This window comes from Chionomys nivalis, chromosome 20, assembly GCF_950005125.1.
Source record: "Chionomys nivalis chromosome 20, mChiNiv1.1, whole genome shotgun sequence".
Taxonomy (NCBI): Eukaryota; Metazoa; Chordata; class Mammalia; order Rodentia; family Cricetidae; genus Chionomys; species Chionomys nivalis.
This window is the reverse complement of record NC_080105.1, coordinates 37,653,755-37,674,275: the sequence shown is the minus strand read 5'-3', so window position 1 is coordinate 37,674,275 and position 20,521 is coordinate 37,653,755. Positions and strand designations below refer to the sequence as shown.

The window sequence follows — 20,521 nt, the reverse complement described above, 5'->3', positions numbered from 1 at the left end:
CATTTAGCATGTTGCTATATGTGTAACATAGCATACACCCATACACCTAAAGGATAAATGCTCCAGCATTAGTTAAAATGATAAATTTAATTTCCTTTTACAGACTTCATGCTGTGCCTTGGAAACACATTTATATTTAAGGGGAAATGTATGATACACTGAATCCAAATAATCTATTTGTGCTTCTTGAGAAAACTTATAAATACCTCTTTTGCAAATGCTAACACCACATTTAACTTTGGATGACAGAGGAAGAAAGCAATTCAAAGGCTAAAAGCAGCACAGAGCCTCAGTACAAATGCTCTCTGATTTGCCAATTTGAAGCTAACTTGTTCTATTGTTCTTAAATTGATTCTTTTAGCTTCTTCACATAAGTCTTTAGCTTAAAGAAATTAAATGCAAAGGAAGGGGCTAAGGATATTGGATGCTCCTATGCCGAGTGAAAACATAAACTCTAAATTATCTTAGAGTAAGCCAAAGCCGTATCACATACCTTTCGGGAATGAATTTCTTTCACATACAATGGAAGTAGAAACTCAGATATACCTTCAAGTCGGATTCCCTTCTTGGTGACTCTCAGATTCCCCATACCATCCTACAAGCAATGAAATATAGTTCACTTTTAGGTTAATTAGAGAATGCGTATCTGGCCATTATTTTCTTAGGGCTAAATTGAGAAAACAGTGAGCTCAAATCTATGATGTTTTAAGAAAAGATGAGAGATTGGACTTAAGATCACAGCATTGTGCATGCAACAGAGGGCACTGTTGTTATGAGCAGGGAAGAAGATGGTAAAGAACCTGGTGGGCCTCTTGCTATGATTTATCTATGAATAAATACTTTCTTCATACTTTATATCAACTCTCTACTATACTCTCCTTGTTACCTATTATTCATAGTTTGCAAAGGTCTGATAATATTCTTAAGCATATAAGGCTTATATACATTTATCAACATTTCCATTTGTATGATAACTGTAACAACTAATTAATAATTGGAATCCTGGGGCATCTGAAGAAAAAATCATGAGGAAACACATGTCCTATCTAGCAAACATTTGTCTCTGTAAAAATTTCTATAGTTAAAATGATGTTAATGAGACAGAATTAAATCAGGGTTGTATCAGGAATTTTAGAGAGTGAACCCCATGTATAGTAAGAAAATGGCTATATAAAAATTTTTGAAAATGAATTTAGACAAGAAATGACTGTGAAGGGAGGAAAAATTTTCCTTACAGTGACATTTGAAAAAGAGCTAGCCTTTGCTTCCAGGTCATATATGGATTTTCTCCTTGGGGATATTTGAAGAGAAACAGCTGGGGATTTATGTGTCAAGGCCAAAGCAAGGAACACCTGATTGTTGTGCTAAAGATACTGTTCTTTAGTAACGTTATAAAAGAAGAAATGTAAAGGGCATGTAAACAGCTCACCAACTTGAGATGATTTGTGTGATGATGTGGGATTCCCTTCTGTATACTGTGATTACCATTAACAAATAAAGAGACTTCTTTGGACCTCTAGCAGGGCAGAACTTAGGCAGGGAAAACTAAACTGAATGTCAGAAGAAAGAAGGGCATAGGCAGAGAGAAGCTACAGAGCTGCTGCCAGAGACAGGGCCCTAAGTCTTGAGAAGAGAAAATTGATGACTGTTCACAAATGAAAAATTAGTTTACTCCAATGGAGTCTCACTGTGTACACAAATCACTCTTCAGGCCAGTCCCCATCTCCAGTAATAGATGGACAAGATGAAACAGACGCAGTGGGATGTTTAGAGGGTGCTTGTTTTATAATGCTTTGTTAGGTTGCCACACGCACCCTTACACGTGTTTGCACATATAATATGGTTTCCAACTTTTGTGTTTATGGGATTTCTGTGTGTTCAAACGTAAATTTCTCTGCAACTGTGTGTGTTTCTTGAGCATTTTCTTATACTATTTTTATTTGATTGTTTGTTTTGTGGTATACTGGTTTGTTTCTATTTTATCTATTATATTATTATATGTTATTATTATTATTATTATTATTATTATTATTATTTTAGATGTCTGTATCCTAATGAGAGAGCAAAAAAAATGGTGTGGATTCAGGTGGGTATGGATGATGTGGGATTTCCCTCAGTATGCTGTGATTACCATTGGTAAATAAAGGAACTGCTTTGGACCTATAGCAGAGCTATGGGGAACAGAGCTGGGGAGGGGCATACTGAGATGAATACTGGGAGAAGGGAGGTGGAATTAGAGAGAAGCCATGGAGCCCTGCTGGAGCCAGACAGAACTTCAGCTGGTAAGCCACAGCCATGTGGCAATACACAGATCAATAGAAATGGGTTAAATTAATATGTAAGAGTTAGCCAAAAAGAAGCTAGAGCTAATGGGCCAAGCAGTGATTTAAATAATATAGTTTCTATGTGATTATTTAATTCTGGCCAGCGGGAAGTCACAAGTGGCTCCCTCCTCCAACATATGGAAGTGGGAGTATCCTGAAGGAATTTGGGGAGGAAAAAATCATAATCATAATCATAATATATTATATTAAAATTCATTTTCAAAAAATATTGAAACATTTTTCAAACTTTTCTATGATATATAATCTAAATTACTCTATTGAAAAATAATTTTCTATTACCATGGAAAGAAAATGGTTTCTCAATCACAAAACCATTTAAGAAATGAAGGATGGTAATGTGGTAGGTCAGATAAGCTCACAATCATGTAACATATAGTATAAAATGGGTATTACCAATACATCCTTGAGAATGTAATCAAGAACCAAAGTACACAGAATGTGGCATATGGATGGAAGCATAATATATTTAAATTGTTATAACTCGAACATTACACATGTGAAAGTCCATATAAAATAATTCTGAGCATGGAATCGTTAGAATAAATATATTATCTCTGCAGTTGTGTTCAACAATGGGAAACCACTAGAAGACTCAGTCAGGAAAATAGTTTTATGATACTCTAAAATATATTATGTAGTGTTATTTGAAATCCACAGGAAAGCTGTGCTTAGGATTGTTTTTGCTTCCTGGGAACTACATTAGTGGTTATGACAGCCAAAGATCATGTGCAAACAAATTAGATTAAATGTGTTGGTATCAAAATGAACATTTTATTGGAAAATGGGGCAGCTGCAAATAGTCTTAGGAATTTGCCTTAAATGTAAATAAATAATAATGTTATATTCCCTAAAAATTGTCATCACCAATTGAGGGGCTGAAAGATTTCCACATGTTAATATTTTAATAAGTATATGCCCCCTAAAGGCTCGCTATTTCGTGATTGGCTCTTCCAACTGTGTTTGATAGAATGCCAGAATTAAAACTAGTGATAACAAGGACCCATTTTCAAGAATTTTAGAAATCATTGCATGATATATTTTAACTCAGAAATTTTAATATGCATGAACATATTAAACATGCTGTAGGATAAAGCAGTGTAGTTCGTTCTGCGCACATTTCCTCAGGCACCTCGTCCAACAGGGCCCCTATACATCCACCTCTTCAAGGCGGTCAAATAATATCCCTTTTATACCCTGTGGAAATTCTTGAGTAATCAATTGTATTTTACAAACGATGCCGCCAATCCATCAAATCCTGATGCTCTCCGCCAAAGAACTCCAAGAAAAAAAAAATTAAATGAGTCTTTAGAGTTCGTACATCTCCACAGACATTCCCTGAGAGGTTACATACAGCTTTCCACTCTGCCATAGTTCAGTTATCCTCAAGCACTGGAAGGAGTTGAAAATTACACAGATTTGCCTGTGTAGTGGATGTTACTTCTTATCAGTAAAAGGTCAGAGAGACATGTGGTCCCGAAGATGCTTCTGCTTTATCTCTCTATGAGCATAAATACACACACACACACACACACACACACTTGCACATATATCAGCCATCATAATTTGTTGTGTATCACATCTTACCTTGAACATATTACCATGTATGTGTGTTTACTTCTGGGTTCTTGAACACCAGAGTTTTATACATGTTAAGTTCTCACTCTGTCTCTTGTTCCCATCCCTAGACTTGTAACTTAAGGGCAAGACCTTAAGCAATAGTTAATCCATGGAAGCACTCCTTGAACTAAAGTCTTGTTTAGGAATTCCTTCAAGTCTCCTGAATGTGAAAGTCCATAAAGCCTTAAGTCCACTTAAAGAACTATAAGCAGCTAAGCAATGCTGGGAGTGAAGAAAAAGTTTTCTCCAGGAAAGAACACCGTAAGTGGTTTTACAATACCAAATCGCAAGCCCAGAATAAGCACATATAAATAATATTATACAGATTGAAGTAGTTGTATAGATGTACTTAGAAATATATATAGATATAAAATGTAAGCATTATGTGCATATGATGACAATTAATAAAAAAGAGGATATGAATTTGAAGGAAAGTAGGGAGGGTTACATGGAAATGTTTAGAGGGAAGAAAGGGAAGAACGGGAATGATGCAATAGTATAAAAATGTCTAAAAGTATGAGAAGGTTTATATATGTATATATGCATATGCATATATACATATATAAACATAAATAAATAAAACAGGCTGAGTAAGCAAATAATTAGCAGCCCTCATGGATTTGCACCTCCAGAAAACTTCCCTGCTTAAATTCCTGCCCTCCTCCCTAAGATGGTGGTTGCATGGAATTATATGAATAACTAAACCCTTTCATTTCAAGTTATCTATAGTTATGGTATTTTATCACAATAATAAAATGCATAACCTAAGCAATATGTTTATACTACTCAGATCTAAAATTCCAATAGAAAAGAATGTATAATTTTGTCCTATAGGTAGTAATATTATGAGAATATGTTATCCTGAAAATATAAATAAGCACAAATAAAAACAGTAATACTCTTGGAAGGATATCTTAGTGATCCATCTTTCTCTGAAGGATTTCTAAGACTGGCATTATCCAAAAACTTTTTTCTCCAAAGTTCAAATTCCCTTACTTATTTCTTAAGAACTTAACAACCAAGAAAATCTTCTATGTCTGTCATAGATAGCTCTGCTCTTTCAAGATTTAACATTACTGAGGAAAAACAATCATTATTGATGCCTTGGAAAACCCATATTCTAGCAACAACAAACAGCTCCTCTCCTAGCATGTGACTATATGGTATCGCTCTGAACACCAAGCTTTTTTACTTACTCATTAGACAGTGGGAGTAAGGACATCCCAGGTGCTTTCTTAACTCTCTGTGAATGCAGGATCTGTTTTTCTGAATGAATACTTTTGTTTTTCAACTGATGAAAACATTTTCAAATAAAACATGTCAATATTCACTTCTCCGAACCCACAACCAATGTATGCACAAATGAGAGCTAGTTGTAGTATAAACGGCAGGCTTTGTTATGAATTCTGTTTCAATATTGACTTGTGAAATATTCAAAATGCAGAAAGTATTTAAAATGTAAATAAAGGAAAAAGGAAGGTGAGGTAAGTCGCTACATAGCATACTAAATTTTCTGTAAATTTAAATACCACTCAGAAAATAAAATACAGAAATGAATTATTTCATTGTTCTATTATAATACTGTTGAGATTAGAAGATTAAATTGTAGGGTAATTTACTTAATCCATTATTAGAAGCTTAATCTTCTCCCATGATAAAAACATGACATTGAATCAATGTTCTCCAAATTTGAGTCTGATAATTTAATAAAATCCTGAGATCAAAAGATATAGTGAAATACAAGGATGTATGAGTGAGAATTACAATATTAGGGACACTGCTTAAGTGAATACAGATTCATTTGAAAATCAAATTTTATAATTTCTTTTGTGAAAGATATTTTAACTAACTATATGTCAAATAGGCATAAAGAAATAAAATTAAGCCATGCAGTGGTGGCACACACCTTTAATCCCAGCACTTGGGGGGCAGAGGCAGACGAATCTCTGTGAGTTCAATGCCAGCCTGGTCTACAAGAGCTAGTTCCAAAGCTACGGTGAAACCATGTCTCGAAATCCAAACCAAACAACAACAACAAAAAACCTAACTGATCTTAGAACAAAATATATTGTTAGATAAAAAGTTAGGTAGGATCAGCTGGAGAGATGGCTCAGTGGTTAAGAGCACTAACTGCTCTTCCAGAGGTCCTGAGATCAATTCCCAGCAACCACATGGTGGCTCACAGCCATCTATAATGAGACCTGGTGCCCCCTTCTGGCTTGCGGGCACACATGGAAGGAATGCTGTACACATAATAAATAAATAAATATTTTAACAAAAAAAGAAAAAAATGTTAGGCAGGAAAGCTAAGACAAGAAGTATTTTAAACTATGAAACTATTTTGAGTCAATATGAAAAGGGAGATATCAAATTAACTAACAGATTAGCTATTAGGGTCTAGAGTAATGGACAAAATAGCAATAATTTATTCTGCATTGCAAATATATGTATCTACCTTGCATATGTGTGAAACAAAACCAAAGATAGCTTTAAACTGGTACCTTTTTCCCCCCTCTCTCTAATTACATACTGATTAGACATGATTGTTTACAACAATAGCTTTTGATTCCATCTTAGCAGATGAGTTTTCCATTTTATTTCTTTACTTTCCATAATAAAATGTTTAGCCTAACACCTGCTCAAATAAACAAATCTCTTCTTAATCAATCAAAGAGAATACCAGCTCTCGCTATCTGCCAGAGGCTGGAGTTTACTATCAAAATTCTGCTGAGAGTTATCAAATTATTCTTTTTTGGAAAAAAAGCAGTCTAAGAGAAACACTTTTTCTTTTAGAAACCTACATTCTAGCATTTGATGAAGCCTGGCAGCCAAAAGGCTCCACATTGAGATAATATGAGTACAGCCACAGGCAACATTTCTACACAGAAGGGCACTTCAGTGCTCTGACCAACATTTTATTGAGGATTCCTGTAATAGCCAGCTGCACGCATTTCAGCTACTTTTAAGATTTTTCATAACACTTATATTGAGAATATCTGCTTGTTTCACCATTCAGTGTGTTCTGTATATGAGAACTGTGCTTATCATTTAGTAGTAGGATTCAAATACCGTACACCCCAAAAAACTAGTAATATTTTTCCTTATAATGCTCAAAAATGCATTTTCTTCTTCTTTTGGCTTATCATATTTAGTGTTTAGTTAGTCAAAAATAATGACAATATCTTTCATAATAAACATATTCTTCCATATAATTCAGTGTCTGCTATGGTGATTCAAGTCCAGGCATTTTATACACAAATAATTTCACAACTATTTTTAATGGAAGAATATATGACTACACACGGGTGTGTGTATGTGTATTGTGGAGGCCCAAACATTGTGAGTCTATTCTACCTTGTCTGAATACACTGAAGGTCAGAGAGTTTTAGCTTGCTCAAAAGTCGTTGACATCATCTTTGGCTACACACTCTGACCTAAGGTATGGTTACTTGGGGTTTTGGACATCAAGTCCATAGATGTGAATGTCTCCACACTGACCAAGGGTCAGAGAATTCAAGCATACTTCTGCTCCTTCTTTTGTAATAGGAGGTTTGACCTGGGAAGTGGCTGCCTTCAGGATATTTGGTCTATGGTGGGTTCACTGCCTAAAGAACAATGCCTTTCTCAAGGATTAATCACCTGATGTCACTGTTATTAGGAAAAGTAACTGTTCTGGCTGTCTTTTGCATCATGTTAAGACAGTCTTTTGTCTTCTTCTCCTTTTTGTATGGGGTATAAAAGTGTATGGAGAATTAAACATGGGCAAATTCAGCATTCACTGGTACTCCTTCCTAGCCTATCTTATGTTTCTGTTTTATTATTTTCATTTATGTCTTTCTTCTCTTTACTTATTTTTCTAATCCCCATGCTCTGACCCTTGTTTGTGGTATTCTTGTGGAAGCTCGTCTCTGACATTTTTAGGGGAAGAGCCTATTATTATTATTATGCTAAATGGACATAGTATTAAATAAATTTACAGTGTTTTATGCCAATACTTATAAATTAGGGCATCTCCAGGTCTTCATCGGAGAAGCTTTTTTTCTGAAATAGATGGTGATATACACAGAGATCAACACCTGATCAATATACAGAAAAAAAAGTTTCTAAACCCTGAATAAGATGTCAGTATAGCATGTACCCTGCTGAGAGGCTCAGGGATCATTAGGAAAGGGTTGGAGAAGATGACCTTAAGAGCAAGAGGTGGTAGGTAACTGGAATAAAACAGTATCATCTGATCACAACAGGGAACTTGTACATGTGAACTCACAAAGGCTGTGCTCCAATGCACAAGACTGTGAAACCCTGGCAAAACACCAACAGTGTTCAGAGGTGGGATCTTGTTCCACTCTGGCTCAGTAGCGACTGATAATTGATTGCTGTTGAAAAAAGGAGAATTGCTTTTCTTTAAGGTAGTGACAGCTGTTAAGTGAACCAAGCGTCAGAAAATTGTCCCATACCCAAGATTATTTGGGCAATATAAATTGAGTGGTAAGGGATTAAAAAAAAACAGACAGAAAGCTTGGTGGTGAGGGAGGTGGAGGTGGACCTAAAGATCTATAGGAGTTAAAGATCCATAAAGATCAATATGAACAAAAAATGTAAAATATTCTACCCTCTAGCCAGGGAAGCAGAGAAGCTATCTGCAGATATTCATCACTCCCTCTGCTCCACCAAATCAAACCTGCTAGTCTCATCCTCAGCTCTGCAGAACCCCTGATGAAGCCCCGTACCCATCCCCCACCTATCTCCAGTAAATCACTCAGACATTCCCCTGCTAATATCTCTTCCCCCATTCATTACTTTAGCCCAGACCCCAACTCCATCCAGAATTCTCTGGGAATGAACAAGGCAGTCTGCACAAGAAGGTGGGTAGGCTAGCTGAAGATCTTTAATTCCCCCAGGTCTTGTACCCAACTGCACAACAGAATACTAGCTACAATTTCCTTCCACTCAGACACCAACTCCAGCAGATGCTCCATGGGAACCCACTGGCCACTCAGAGCATGACCTTAGTGTAGAAGACTCACCTACTTAAGCCATAGAACCTGGGCAAGTCAAGCCGGTAGTGCCCAGCTTTCATGGTGCGGGGTGATTCTATGCAGGCTACTGGGGGAGAAGAGTAAACAACAATCTCATTCCGATGGAACTCTGTGAGTAACAGAAGTAACCTGGCAAGATAAGCTCAATGACTCAATAATGGTGTGAACACAATGGACATAACCAACTATTTCCTGGTTAGCTTTCAAAGCCTGCTTTACAAGATACAATTGGGATCTGGTATTTAGTCCATCTGAAATTTTGTGGTTTGCTGTGCTGTAGGCCTTGAGGAGCATCAAATACTATTATTGTGCTAAAGTAATATAATGTTAGATACAATATTAGAGTGTCTCTTAAGTTCTTAACTTGAGTAGTGCATCTCTTTCTTTTCAGAGAAGCATGTTCTTGGAGTAAGTTAATATAGATATCCATAAGTGGTTATTACACTGTTAAAGACTAGAGATTGAGCCATTCCAAGTACGGTTTCCATATCACACTTGTTTCCACATTGTTCAGGGACTGTGAGTGAAGAGAGAACAGAAAGACTGTAACACCTAGAAGCAATGGGTATCTGAATATTAAAATTATTTGCTGTGTATGACAGTCACATTAACTTACAATATTTGTGAGTGCAATCAGAAGATTGCACAAGTTCAAGCCATTCAAAAAAATAGAGAGGGGCTCATGAAGTTCCACCTCTAGTTATGGAGCTATTAGCTATTGTTGGCTGTTCTGGAAAGAGAGAAAGTAGTTGAGAGGCAACCCTTGTTCCAGAAGATGCTCCTATCCCCATACCTCCAAGCACTAAGTGGGTTCCGTGTGTTCAACAGAACAAGAAAGGAAAACAAGTGAGGTTGAAAGAGAAAAGAGGTGAAGGGAATGAGTTGGATCTCCACCCGAACCATAGACGGCATCCTTGTACCTGGTATGAGTGAAAGACAAACAACACTAAGATCCTTCAGCAAAAACCCAGACACATGAAAATTCCCCTATACATAAAAGTTTTAACACTTGAAATTGCATCTGTTGGTGGGAGCGACATGGAAGTTTATGTTTATCTGTTTCTCTGTTGCTATCTATACATATGTATAGTCAGCCTCCTTATCTCTAAGTTACATGCATACAAACCAGGGGGGCTAAATAATATGTAAAATGTTTTCCTCTTTTCTTTGCCTTTGTTCATAAACAATGTAGTACAACAATTCTTTCCTTATCTTTCATATTGCATTATTTCAATAAGTAATTGAGAGCTCAGCTATAAGTTGTATGTAAGCAGTATCTGTTACACTTACAAGAATGGATCCAATCATGGTTTATACAGGGTATCTGCTAATTATCTCCAGACTCAGAGAAAAAAATGTATGTGGGAATTATAGGCGAGAATATCCATATGGAAACATCCAGTTCCAACTGACCCGAGGCTTCATTCCCATCACAGTCTGGTGCTGTGCTTTAGGCTGTGAAATGGGCAGCACTAGTTCTTGTCTTCACCTCTTTTGTCTTGCCAGGTTTCTTAGTTTCTCTTTGCACACTGACAGATGGCCTTCCCAGGATGCTCACTGTAAGCAACAATGCCTTTTCCAACCATCTAGTTCACGGCCTCTCTCCAGTTGTCTGATGGGGGTTAAAGGGTCAAGAGCATCTCTCTGGTTTTCACTTTTTATGTCTCTCTTCAGAATACCCTACCTTCACTCTTGCTGTTAATGGTATACTTAATGCTGTTCTAAGATTTTCTTCTATCCTCTTCCTAGATTTTAGACATCAGATTTTTTTATCTTATTTTGTCATAATACCCTGAACAGCATTGAAATCTTTCTATAATTTTTACTAATAAAATATTTTCAGTTGACAGATATATATATATATATATATATATATATATATATATATACTTACCATATCAAATCATTGACATGTTAATCACCTTTTTTTGGATACTTTTGAAGATCTCTACCCCAATAAATAAGTATTAGAGAAAGCAAAAATGTGAATATTTTTTTATGAGGAAAAAAAGCTACCTTTTTTTTTGTAAATTCTTCCAAATGACAGTTTATATTTAAAATATTTTGTTTTGTTACATTTGTATTGTGTTTGCTGGTTTGTTTTGAGACATATTCTCCCTATATAGCTCAAGGTGGCCTCAAAGGGAATGCTCCTGCATCTGTCTCTCGATTGCTGGTATCACAGATGGGTATCACCATGTTCATTGTATATAATAATCTTAGTTATTGATATGTTCATTGTTTATCCACTTTGATGTTTAACACTGCTTGATTTTAGTTCTCTTGGCTATTCTTTTAGAACCAAACCATGCTTCTGCCCTGCTGTTGGTCTGGTTGTGGAGAGGGATTCTCATATTAATCTCTCTCCAGTATTACTCTGCCCAGAAGATTGTATGACCCATGTATTTAGAGAGGTCCAAACAGGGAACTCTGTCCTTGGCTCTATTGCCTGAAGTCCCACACTGCAGTATTCCATGCTCTTTCCGTGGAACAGCAACGTCCTCATGGCAATTATGTCAAACCACCTCTTCTCTCTGAGAAGTGCTATTCCATTCTTATACCAACATATATTGACCTTGACTTTATTCTCAGTAATATTTCTGGCTAGAAGGTTCCATCTCAAAATCTGTTTCTCAGGGCTCCCAACCTAGAATAATAATTCAGTAGGTAATTACATCACCAGATGTCACATGACTTATGCCTTTCCCCATGAAATTATTTGCTAATGAAAGCCATAAGCATCAGAATGTTGGAGGATTTTTCTATGTTACATAAAAGCTTGAAATTATTGTTACTGCCAACTAGCACTGTGTAGGCCAAGATCATGTGTTTGCTCTGAACCTTTACTCTCTGACATTCTAGCATTCTTCCTCAGAGGCAGTCACGCTGGCTAGGGTTTTTATGGTTGTCTTATATTATAATGTTCACTAAAGTCTATTACTCTAAGGTCCAGCAAAAGAGGCTATCAAAATAAAAGTGTTATCTCAAAAACTAAACAAAAAACTACAAAACAAAAAAGAGTTATGTTGGTAAATATTCCATTACACCGAGATTGCATTTGCATTAATTAAATAAAAGTGAACCTTGGGTCAGGATGCTCAGTTAGTAACTAGTTGACAGAGGTAAACATAGAGCATCAGAGGACATCCAAAGACTTAGAGAAATGGAACGGAAGTAGCCTGGAGAAATTTGGAGTGGCTCAGTTTCTTATGTTTTGGTGGAGCCCTTTGCAAGTTCTACTCAGCCTCTCTGAACTTGCAGGTTAACACCCCAGCCTTTGAATTTGGAGTCTTATTTAGAAATAGAACAAGAGAAATTTAGTTAAACCTACCATCAGCAGCAGAGATAAGACCAGCGCCTGCAGGAAGATAATTCCCCCAAACCTTGATCTCAGAGGCCAGGTCAATAACTGCCAAGACACAGTTGCTGGCTGAAGTAGCAGTAGATTAAGGCACAAGTGTTGTATTGAGGTTAACACAACTGCATTTCTATGTTGATGTATTTTGTATTTTGATACGATGTCAAACCTTGCTGTCACACGTGTGTGCATGTGTGTGTATGTGTGTGTGTGTAAAAAGAAAGGTAACTGCACTTTATGTCATTTTGAACAACTACTTGACTTTATTTTTTGATATATACCTTCCTTATTAATTTTAGTGAGACTATTTTTTCATGCTATATATTCTGATAATAGTTTTCACTCCCCCAATATTGTTTTCAATTTTTCTTTGGCTTTTATTCTATTTCATTTATTTTTCTTTTGTCGAATTTAGGAGAACTCTATTTTATTTTATTTTATTTTATTTTACTATGGCTAGTGGGTTCCATGGAAGCTATCATAGGTCTTATTTCAATGAACTGTATGAATAGCTTGACCAAGCTTATATACACATTTTCTGCTGGCAACTTGTAATAAACTTCATCTTTCTTTTTTTCACCTCCATTTTCTCTGTCATAGTATCAATTTTAAATGTTTATATTACCTTGCTATATCATTTGAGCTTCTATTAAAGAACAATTTACAGGAATATGGGTGAGAAAGATATATATGAATTTATGGAATATAAGACTACATTCAGAACACTTTAATAGCTTCCTGACAAATGCAAAAAGAAAAAATGAAAACATAAAGGACTTTAGGTTATTTTTATAAAAAAGAATATTTTCTGGGGATTATTCAATAATTTCTCCATAGTGTTCATCCAACGCAGTAGCCAGTTAATTTCTCTCCTCCAATGTGGTACAAATTGATGTTTTCCTGCTTGTGTTGCTTGCTGTTTTGTGTTTAGCATACTCATGATGCTGATGAAGACAAACTTGTAGTAGAATCAAGCAATAGATTTCCCACCCACTCAGTAATTTATACGAACATGGGCAAGGTGTTCATTAACTTTTATACCCATGAGTAAATGTAGATAATACCCTCAGCACAGGCTGATCGCAACAATAACTCAAAAAATGCACCAAATTTGTAGCACGATGCTATAAGTAATATCCCTGCAAAGAGTAGGAGCATTTCTTTGTAATATTCTTTAAGCAATGTGGCTGTTTGTAGTAACATTAGCAATTCAGATCTCAGTAATGTTTTCTTTCTATAATTATTAATGCCATTTGTCTTCTACCTGCCATTATTCTTGAAACCAAACCTTTGCTTTAAATCGATAAAAATAAAACATTTCTGAGCAAATCTAGGGTTGCCCTCCCCCGCCCTGCGCCTTTGCCATGCCTTTCTCAGGTCTTTTTGAGTATTTTGTGAAACTCATCATTTATTTTGCAATGTTCACCAAGAAACATGGCAGGTTGTTCAAAAACATAGATTACACCAGCATTTAAATATAGCTCTACATTTACAGTGCTATAAAATCCCTTAACATTTTAATTGTTTCCTCATGACAGATATGTGTGTGTGTATATATATGTATATATATATATAATATATATAATCTTAATATAGAATAAAATACAAACTATTCTAATTCAAAACCTGTTAATTTAAGTAACTGTCCTCAAGGAAATTTACACTATTGCAATTGATTTATGCATCTAATTAATAATCAGCCTCTGTTTCCTATCTTATTATTCACACACACTTGGTATTTAACATTATTCTCCCTACTAATAACGCATTTATCACACTGAACAAGGTCCTTAAATCCTGAATAAATAGCTCTAAAGAAAGATAACAAAATTTAGGCAGTGAAAAATGTAATCCTGCCACACATCTATTGGATTAGATTAGGTTAGGCAAGCACCAAAAATCAAGATAATTATATTCTATTTCATATTGTTTTGCTTTCTAAAATAAACAAAATTGTATTATTCTGTGGGTACTAGCATTTATCTATAAATAAATTCTTGTTTTAGTCAATTATAATGCATCCTAGTATTAGAGTATTAGATTTTAATTTAAAATTACAATTTATTGAACTACATCTACAAATGAGTCAAGATAGAATTTGTTAAGAATTAACTTTAAAGTTAAAAGTAAAATTGAGTAAATAATATTTATACTTCCTTCTAAATCTTAATTTGGAACGGGACCATATTTAATCAAAGCTTAAAAATTAAAGTATGGGTTTATATAAGAAGAGAGAAAGAGGCTAGGTGAATAGAACATGCTTATATAATTTGTTTTTAGGACCAGTCATTCTGGTACACACCTGTGTACAAGAATACACATGATGAAATGAAATGTCAAATTTTCAAAATGGGATGTTAAACTATGGCTAATGTTCATACAACCTACCTTTTTGTGTTAATACTATAAAGTACTTTTTTAACTTTAACAGAGTTAATATAGAAAAGTCAATATAAATATTAATTTATATATGTGAACATATAAAATTATATGCTTTATTTGTTTTTTAAAGTATAATTGAAGAAAAACCTTCAAACTCATTGATACTTCCTTTTGATAAGGCACATAATATATAAGAGTAGTTTAATCAAGCCAGAAATGATGAACTTTCAAACAAAGTGTGTAAGCCTTAGTACACAGGCTGTACTGTATATATATACATATATATATTAACAGAAATATATAGGAAAAAACAGTTCAAGGTTTTTCTTCTGTCCCACATGAAAATATATTGAAGGTACCAATCAATAGTGAATACTAGGTTTGAGTGCCATCTGTCTGTGGAGACAAGTTAAATGGGCTCATGTTTCCAACAAAAGGGTATCAAGGTCCCAACCTCATGAATTTCCTATTGCCAAGGCTAATTCTACAACCTATGACTTTCATGTTATAGTATATTTTATTCCATTCACATCTCACTGTTAACTCTCTTCCTCCAAACTAAATGTACCATGTTTTGAAACAATTGGCTTTGCTGACAAAACACTCTCCTGAATGTGATATAAGTTTTCCAGATATCTGTGAATCATGTTTATTCTATCAACACTCCCAAGTTAACATGAAAAATGGTTTGAAGAATGTGGGCAAGGTCCTGAGTTTGAGATATTGTTCTAAAACAAATCAATTCTATTTCTGTAGGCAAGTTACTTCTGACTCAGTTTCTTCATCTAAAAAGTAATATTAAAAACTGAAGAACATTTCCTCTTGATGCAGATGCTGTGTGAGTTGAAATTTTATTATGAGGTCTATGATAGTTTCCTATCCTCCTTGGCATGTCTACTATCCTTGTTCTTGTTTAGATTTTAGCAAATCAACCCACAAAGAACTAAAGGAAACAAAAAAATTCTCAGAGTGGCAGAAACGGTCTTTCTTAGAAAGGACCACAACAATTGGTTATGCAATGTGATCAATTCTAAATGCATGCATACAGGTAACATTTTACAAACTGAGCAGGTTATATTTAGGAATATAAATGCAGAAACATATACATAAAGTCATTCAGTGACACTTACTGAAAAAAGGGACATGAATTTGAAAGGGAGCAAGGATATGTAACTAGGAGGATGTGGAGGAAGCAAAGCGAAAGAATGATGTAATTATATTGTAATCTGTAAAATAAAAGAAAAAAACTTAAAAGCAGAAATTTATACATCTAAAAATGCTAGTATTAGTCAGTTATTTAACATGTACTTGTAGTTACAAATGAACTCCATCAAAATTAGATATTATTATTCTTATTTCATGACCAACATCAAAAGACATATCTCCTTGTGAATCTACTCTTGGCATCTTCTCTCAATTTCAAATACACTTCAGGGATGTAAATTTGTTTTATGACTCTAATAATTGTCTATCTACTACCTGCAATTCTGTATTCAAGATTCATACATATTATTTGTTTGTTTGTCTTTATTCCTTGCATATAAATATGTATTTTGCATGGGAATCTGATGCCAGTGGAGGTCAAAAAATGGCATTTGGATCCCTTGGAACTGTAGTCATGGCTAGTCTTGAGGTGTCTTTTGGATTCTAGAAACTGAACCTGTGTCTTCTGTAAAAACAGAAGTATTCTTAGCTGCCAAATCTCTTTTTATTCCCAGAACTAGGAGGACCTCAGAACTCTTTTGAAAACACAGTACAGTTTCCATTTGTGCAGCACATGAATCCATGCTGATTCACCATAGGCACCAATAGCTCGTAGAATAATTTCTTGCTCACAGAGCAGCCATTAACTTTGTCATCAGAGCATCTGCGACCACTTAAAAGAGCTGTGTAATATGAGGCCAGTTGATGATTTCTCACAGTAGGAGTAGATATGGAAGAACATAAAGCTATCGCCTGAAATCTCAGACAATCCTTATATCTCCTTTCTACTAATTTGTAATTCAGCCCACACTGCACTTGAGAGGTGACAGAGTACGCAGAATGTGGAAGGTAAACTGATGATGATAGATGTCACTATATAGCTAAAGGGTAGACAGCATCCATGCTGAGATGAGACTTTCTGGTCATCTGATGGGTGGATGGCTTAGGTTCCATTGTGAGTAGATCATTGTTCTGTACATAAGCCCAGTGAATTCAATTATTCTCCATTTTGGGCTTTTTCATATGTTCTCTTTAGCTTCTAAGCTGTATAGAGGAATTGGTAGTTTGTTAGTATCTCACCAGGGAAAGTACAGGCAACAAACAATTCAACATTTCTGAAATGGGTCATGTCATTCCCAGATTGGTATTAGTCATATTTTTAATGAATATACTCACTCACAAGAAAAATAACTTTCCAATTCATAATTTGGGGTCTAATTTTTATCCTCCTTCTCTTTCTGCATCTTTCTCTTGAATGTTTTTTCTCTTCTTAATTTTAAGAAGAGGTCTCACTAAAGTGTCCTGCCTGGTGTTGTTTTCATTCTGAATATCAATCAAGCACTGGACTGTGATCCTCCTGTCTCAGCCTCTCCAGAACCTAGGACAATTGGCCAGCACCATCAGGCATGGCTCAACATACTAATCTTCAAATCTTTGCAGAATACTGATATAGCATATGAAGGAGACACAATAACTGAAGTCAGGTAGAAAGAATAAAATATAACTCAGACATAACCTACATAACTTATTGACACAGAATTTAACTGGTGTCCAGCTAAAACCTTCACCCCTACTGACTAATTATAATTTCTTAAGACTGGTCATAATTTCTTTTGTGACTGAAACAACCTAAAACTTATATTAAATAATTTCCAAGGAATGAATACATTTTCAACACATGAGCGACAGAAATCATATTCACCTGTACATATTTCTCAGCATTGTTTTTCTTCATTTGTGGCAGTGAGCATGGATCATATGATATGTGTAGAGGTCAGAGGAAAACTTTTAGGGATTGGTTCTCTCCTTCTACCATGAGAATTTTAGGACCGGACCCTGGTCATAAGACTTGATAGCAAGCACATTTTACCCACTGGGACATCTCGTTGTTCCATTTCTCTGCATTTTTGCTAGTGCAGCATTGATAATGAATGTTTACTAAAAGTGTTAACAATTATTGATGCATTTTAATTTCAACTTAGAAAGTTAGCATTTTTATTGTTATAGGTGACTCATTTGTCCTAACTCTGTCCTTGAATTAAAATATGCTATTATTACGTCTAACTTACAATGTCAGTCTCTTCCCTGTTTATCGCACATTTTATTCATCCCCACAAGGTATGTACACTTTGTTGGTTTATAAGCCAGAAGCAGATGTTCTGTTATAACCATGTCAGAAACACAAGATAATTTATATCATCAATCAGCAGTAAAACAGAGACACAATTTTATTTGTACTTTAAATTCAGTGCGTATTCTCCATTCTCTTGACTTCAAATGAATTCAAAATTTAATTTTAGGCTATACCAAGCTAGTAACTAGGTTGACTTTTCTTCTGCATGAAGATGAAATCTGTTCCTCAGAGAGAGCAGAAGCTTTTATTCGTTGACAAATACTGGATGATTTCTTTTGCTTTTCTGATAACTTTTGATTTTAGATGTATCATTTTAACATCTCAGTGAAGTTACTTAATTTGACATTTAATTTGTTTCTTTGTAAAATTGTATAGTTATACATGCCATTTTAACAGGGAGATTTGAGAATGATAAACTTAGGAAAATGAATGATCTTTAGAAATTACTAAATACTAGAAAGGTGTAGGAGGCCCTTCTGTATTTTTACTGCTTTCATTGGTTGAATAAAGAAACTGCCTTGGCCTTTCAGTGGGGCAGACTTAGATAGGTGGAGTAGACAGAACCGAATGCTGGGAAGAAGGGCAGTGTGGTAGATGCCATGAATTTCTGGCCTGAGATGGACATAGGTTAGAATCTTGCCAGTAAGCCACAGTCACGTGGTGATACACAGATTTATTAGAAATGGGTTAAATCAAGATGTGAGAGTTAGCCAATAAGAAGTAAGAAATAAAGGGCCAGGTAGTGTTTAAATGAATAAAGTTTCTGTGTAATTATTTCAGGGCAAAGCTAGCTAGGTGGCTGGACACAGCTCGTGGCTCGTCTTTCAACACTGTAAAGTTTTAGGAAAATTGATAAATATATAATTTGATTGTCATTAACAAATCTTTTTTTTCAAGACAGGGTTTCTCTGTAGCTTTTGGAACCTGTCCTGGAACTTGCCATTGTAGACCAGGATATCTTCAAACTCACAGAGATCTGCCTGCCTCTGCCTCCCGAGTGCTGGAATTAAAGCATTTACTACCACCACCAGGTGTCATTAACAAATCTTATCAATTAAAGGTTCTCTTAGGAGCTCCAAGGTCTCAGGACCTGCCAATGTCTTGCATGCTAAGTTTATTTATTTGAGGTAGAATGCAAGAAAGTCTACATTCTAAGTACAAAAGATTTTTATTTACTTATATGCAAATCCATTATGATCAACAAATACAATATTCTTTTCCCAACTCTGATGTAATGTCTGTCTTTGAGGTTGAAGTGTGTTTCCTGTACACAGAAGGATGGATCCTGTTTTTGTATCCATTCTGTTAGCCTGAGTCTTTATATAAGTGAATTGAGACTTTCTCTATGGCTAGATTTATGTATGAGTATTATTTAAATATGATTTTTCATAGAATATCTTGTTTCTTCATCTATGATAATTGAAAGCATTGCTGGGTATATTAGTCTGGGCGAATCTGTGGTATTTAGTGTCTGCAGAAAGTACTTTATTTCAAACCATATCCAAATTTCTCAATCAGTTATACTAATATATAAATATCAACATTCAAATAAAAGAAAAATAAAAAGGAAAATTTTAGTGATAGACTGAAATAATTCTCTGGCATTGACACAAAATTACAGGCAAATGAACCTTAAATAAAGCGAATCACCAATTTATACTTACTGATTTTTTACTCTTTAATTTATTCATCAACTTCTATCACCACTAAACTGTGAGCTGCACACACACATTATCTATGTGTGTCCTCATTTCCCTGTTACCAGTGACAGAACTGTCACTAATTTTGAATGAACATTTCACCAACTGTGCAAAATAATAGATCAATATGCTATAATTATATTATATATTTTATATGATCATTTTCAAATTAGAACTTTTATTCCAAGTGGCTTAAACAAGGAAGAAAGATTTTGTAGATTTCAACTCTAACACACAGCTGTTAACTACCATTACTAAGTAGCCAATGAGACCATCCAAAGGCCAGCTTAGTCCATCATATTTACATTTTCTTTTAAATTCTCATTCATGTGCAAGATGGAGAACTGGAATATTGTATTTGTTGATCATAATGGGATATGCATAAATCAGAGTAATCAATCCATTTTTTTGGTGTGGGTGTATTACACTGTTTGTGTATCTTTGCCTCTCCACAGGTGATAATTGTGTTAAAAATGACCAAACTCTATTGGAAGGGATACGTCATAAGTACAAGAACAGATAGCTTACAATTAATAAATATAATTGTCAAATATATGTCTGGGGCTGAAGTTCAGTGGTGTAGTGTTTCTCACATGGTGACAACCTGTATTCAAAATGGTTTATTACTGAAGCAAACAAAAAATATATATACACCTAACAACATGAGGATAAGAATATAATGGAATTAGAAAATAGGAAGTGATGTATAGTGATATCTAGAATAAAACTGAAAATAATCCTTA

The 20,521-nt window shown here is 35.0% G+C and overlaps 1 protein-coding gene across 1 annotated transcript in view; it reads right to left on the bottom strand.

Moving 5' to 3' along the window:
- Positions 1–20,521, bottom strand: part of Sgcz (sarcoglycan zeta) — a 789,755-nt gene that overhangs the window by 121,986 nt on the left and 647,248 nt on the right. Inside the window, exon 3 of the mRNA XM_057752704.1 lies at positions 494–595. Coding sequence (XP_057608687.1) covers positions 494–595 — 102 coding nt within the window. The remainder of the gene's footprint in view (positions 1–493; positions 596–20,521) is intronic.